The following is a 3,309-nucleotide window of genomic DNA, read 5'->3' as shown; positions in this document are numbered from 1 at the left end:
AATAATATCCATGCAAAAAAAAAATACATATACTTCAATTATGCAAGTATTATGGTAGGATCTTTTACCAAAACCATTTTCCAAGTTCAAGGTAGAGGTTTAAAGGGAACAAAAAAATGATAGAGTTTTAAAAGGTGAAAAAAGTGAATCTAAATCATTTGAAACATTTTGATTGGTGTTAATCAAAGAAATTAATGTTTAATATTTTTTTTAAAATTATATCAAATTTAAATATTTTTTTAAAGTCAATTAAAAAACATGAATCCAAATTGATATTTTTCCAACTAAAAACTAAAAATTGTATTAAATATCCATTTAATCTAAAAGTAAAAATATATTTACCAACCTAATCCACTTTAATATAAGAACCTTCCACTCAACCCTAATCTTTAACTTCCAAGTTTTGTAATAACATAGACCTTCTTAAAGAAAACCTGAAGCAAAAACTACTGCCTTAGAGTCTGAAAGCGGTATTTTCAAACCAAATATAAGAATCCTAAATGCAAACAAGAAGGATTATTTGACACGTTTGTCGATAGAATTCCAATTTTCTCAGGCTCAATAATATAATACATGTGATTAAAGTGTTCTCTTGCAACTTTAGCATCTCTGCTTTTCCACTTTATTCCCTGTGACATTTAAAAACACAATGGCATGATCCAAGCTTCTCTCCACGTTACAGTGGTATTTGACCCTTGTACCATTTTCTCTTATTTAAATGATAGCTTTCATTTATAATATTGGATTTCTCTGCTTTACAATATATTCCTTATTCGAACTTTAGACTAATGAAGAATTAAGCATGGCGGTTCATGAAATGCCTTGATAAATAAATGGGCATAAACATGGAAGTCTGAAGTTGTGAGCATTGCAGTTTTGGCAGAGATGACCCGCACTCTCAAAGTGCAGGTGATCAAGGCAACTGATCTAGCCGTTAGAGATTTCATAAGCAGTGATCCTTATGTCATCCTCACGCTTGGAAATCATGTGGGTAATCAAACTTGCAAGTTTTTGTTTTTTTGGTTTGTTTTGGTTTTGTTTCCTTGTGAGATGCAGATGATATGGGATATTAATGTTAGGATTGTCACAGATGCGGAGGACTTCAGTCAAAAACAATGATCTTAATCCAGTTTGGAAGGAAGCTTTTACATTTCCTGTAGAGAATACTGATTCCAGCTTGCTCAAAGTGGTAAGATGTTCTCCTTGATTGGTTACGTTATTCTTTTATTTTCTTTTCTTTTTTGTTATGATGGACCATGGAATTTGATTGAAATGTCGAAGAAAAATTCACATAGTTGATATCAGAAGCTAAGCTCAATAACATTATAGACTGTGAAAAATTATTTTCTGTAGAGAATACTTATTCTAAGCTGCCCAAAGTGGTAAGATGTATTTCTTAATTAATTACGTTATTCTGTTCTCTTGTCTTTCTCTCTTCTTTCTGATGATGGATCAAACACAATAATATTATAGACTGTAACAATCCATTTCAGGTAGAGAATACTTATTCTAGCCTGCTCAAAGTGGTAAGATGTCTTTTTTGATTGATTACATTATTTTTGTTTTCTTGTCTTGCTCTCTTCCTTCTGATGATGGATCATAAAGTTTGATCCAAAACGTCGAGGATAAAAATTACACAATTGATATCAGAAACTAAACACAATAACATTATAATGTGAAAATCATATGACTACAATAATTTTGTAATGACGTCCATGATTTCTGTATTGTATTGTCCTGGTGTTTTGGATCTTGTAGGAACTGTGGGATGATGATACATGGAGGCGAGATGATAAAATGGGAGATGCTGAAATTGATTTGAAACCGCTGTTTGAGAAACAAGCTAAACATAAGAAAGTGTTGTCTCCTTGCAAAGATAACTGCTTGTACAAAGATAGTAGCATTTTCCAGTATGAAAATGGGAGAAAGACCCAGGAAGTGTGGTTGAAGCTCCGAAATGTTGAATCTGGTAGCTTGAACTTGCAAATGGAATGGACCCTCCCCTCTACTTAGGAAATAAATCATTTGGAAGGGTTGAGGGATTGAATTCAATTGGTTAATGTATTGGGTTTTTATTTGTAGTGATTTCTGTTTAAATATTCAACATGATATTTAATGTTGTTTTTAAATATGTAAATTTTTGGGTCATTATTTTTAGTCTTTTATTTAAATCATTTCAAATGTAAATTCTTAATTAATGTTTCAAAAGAGTTTGTGTTAGTATCGTAGTATTATTTCAAAAGAATTTGTAATCAAGAGTTTGTATTAGTTCCATAGCATTACATAAATTTTCATAGTTCGTATTAATTTTATAATATTACTTGGAAATAGTTCATATGAATTCATATGTATAAAGAAGTTGCAATTCATAATATAAACATACAAATAGTTTTTTATTTTATCTTTTATTAATTAACCTATTGCTTCAAATATATAGAAAACAATAATAAATATTCTACTTTTTCAAGTTTGAAATAAATACCACTTACACTTTACACCAGATTTTATGTGAATTTATCTTATGATGAGTGGTACCTATTTGTTTAGAAGAAAATAAAGAGGAGAAAATAAATTATTTTCATGTACGAATCTTATCATTTGTTAACTATTCTTGAGAAATCAGAGGATGGACAAACAATTGCACTAATAATAGATCCTATCACTTCTTAATATGAGTGTTGACTCGCCTCATTACTTGTTTGAATGCTTGTGTGAGAAAATAATGCCACCTACTATCACCTCATTTTACATGTTGAAGAATACTACAATTTAAATATATGAAAGATATAACATCAATATTGTGTTAGTTCTATTGAGATGTTTATGAACCAACAATTTTGTAAGATTTTAATTTAAAGATATAAATTAAATTCATCTATGTAGATATCAACTTTTATGCTTATAGAAAAGAATGTATTAATTGATTTAATTATTTCCACCCTAAATAGTTATAGATTCACGTTTTCGCGTGATTGGCTAATTCAAGGGCAATTAATTGTTATTGACACTCTTATAAGTGTTATCCATGTCACTAGTCATTTTAAGTAATCATTAATTTAGATAAAAGAGTTAAGATAAACACCAAAATGTTATTTATCATATCTTGTTTAATCAGCCTCATTTAATCATTGAATTACTATATATTAATTATGTATAGCAAGCAATCAAAAAGAGAGTTGGTCATGTTAAGTATCATTTGAAGGTTAAATAAGAATGATTATAATGATGATGACTAATTTTGTGTTCTATTTTCGTAAGTTCATCAAGAATTGTTGACACTCTCTCGAGTTGGAGAGAGAGTATTATTGA

General features: G+C 29.4%; 1 protein-coding gene across 2 annotated transcripts; it reads left to right on the top strand.

The window, feature by feature from the left end:
* The first annotated feature begins 865 nt into the window (after nucleotides 1-865).
* On the top strand, nucleotides 866-2,076 carry LOC131034019 (protein C2-DOMAIN ABA-RELATED 9). Of its 2 annotated transcripts, none has more exons than XM_057965370.2 (3): nucleotides 866-991; nucleotides 1,091-1,189; nucleotides 1,759-2,076. In XM_057965370.2, exons 1-3 carry the CDS (start codon nucleotides 962-964, stop codon nucleotides 2,011-2,013), a joined length of 384 nt encoding a protein of 127 aa, XP_057821353.2. In that variant the 5' UTR covers nucleotides 866-961; the 3' UTR covers nucleotides 2,014-2,076. The 2 variants fall into 2 exon arrangements, with proteins under 2 accessions (XP_057821353.2, XP_057821344.2); XM_057965361.2 differs by having other exon boundaries at nucleotides 870-987.
* Nucleotides 2,077-3,309: the final 1,233 nt, after the last annotated feature.

The sequence above is a fragment of the Cryptomeria japonica genome, chromosome 2 (genome assembly GCF_030272615.1).
Source record: "Cryptomeria japonica chromosome 2, Sugi_1.0, whole genome shotgun sequence".
Lineage (NCBI taxonomy): Eukaryota > Viridiplantae > Streptophyta > Pinopsida > Cupressales > Cupressaceae > Cryptomeria > Cryptomeria japonica.
This window is presented reverse-complemented; position numbering and strand designations above follow the sequence as displayed.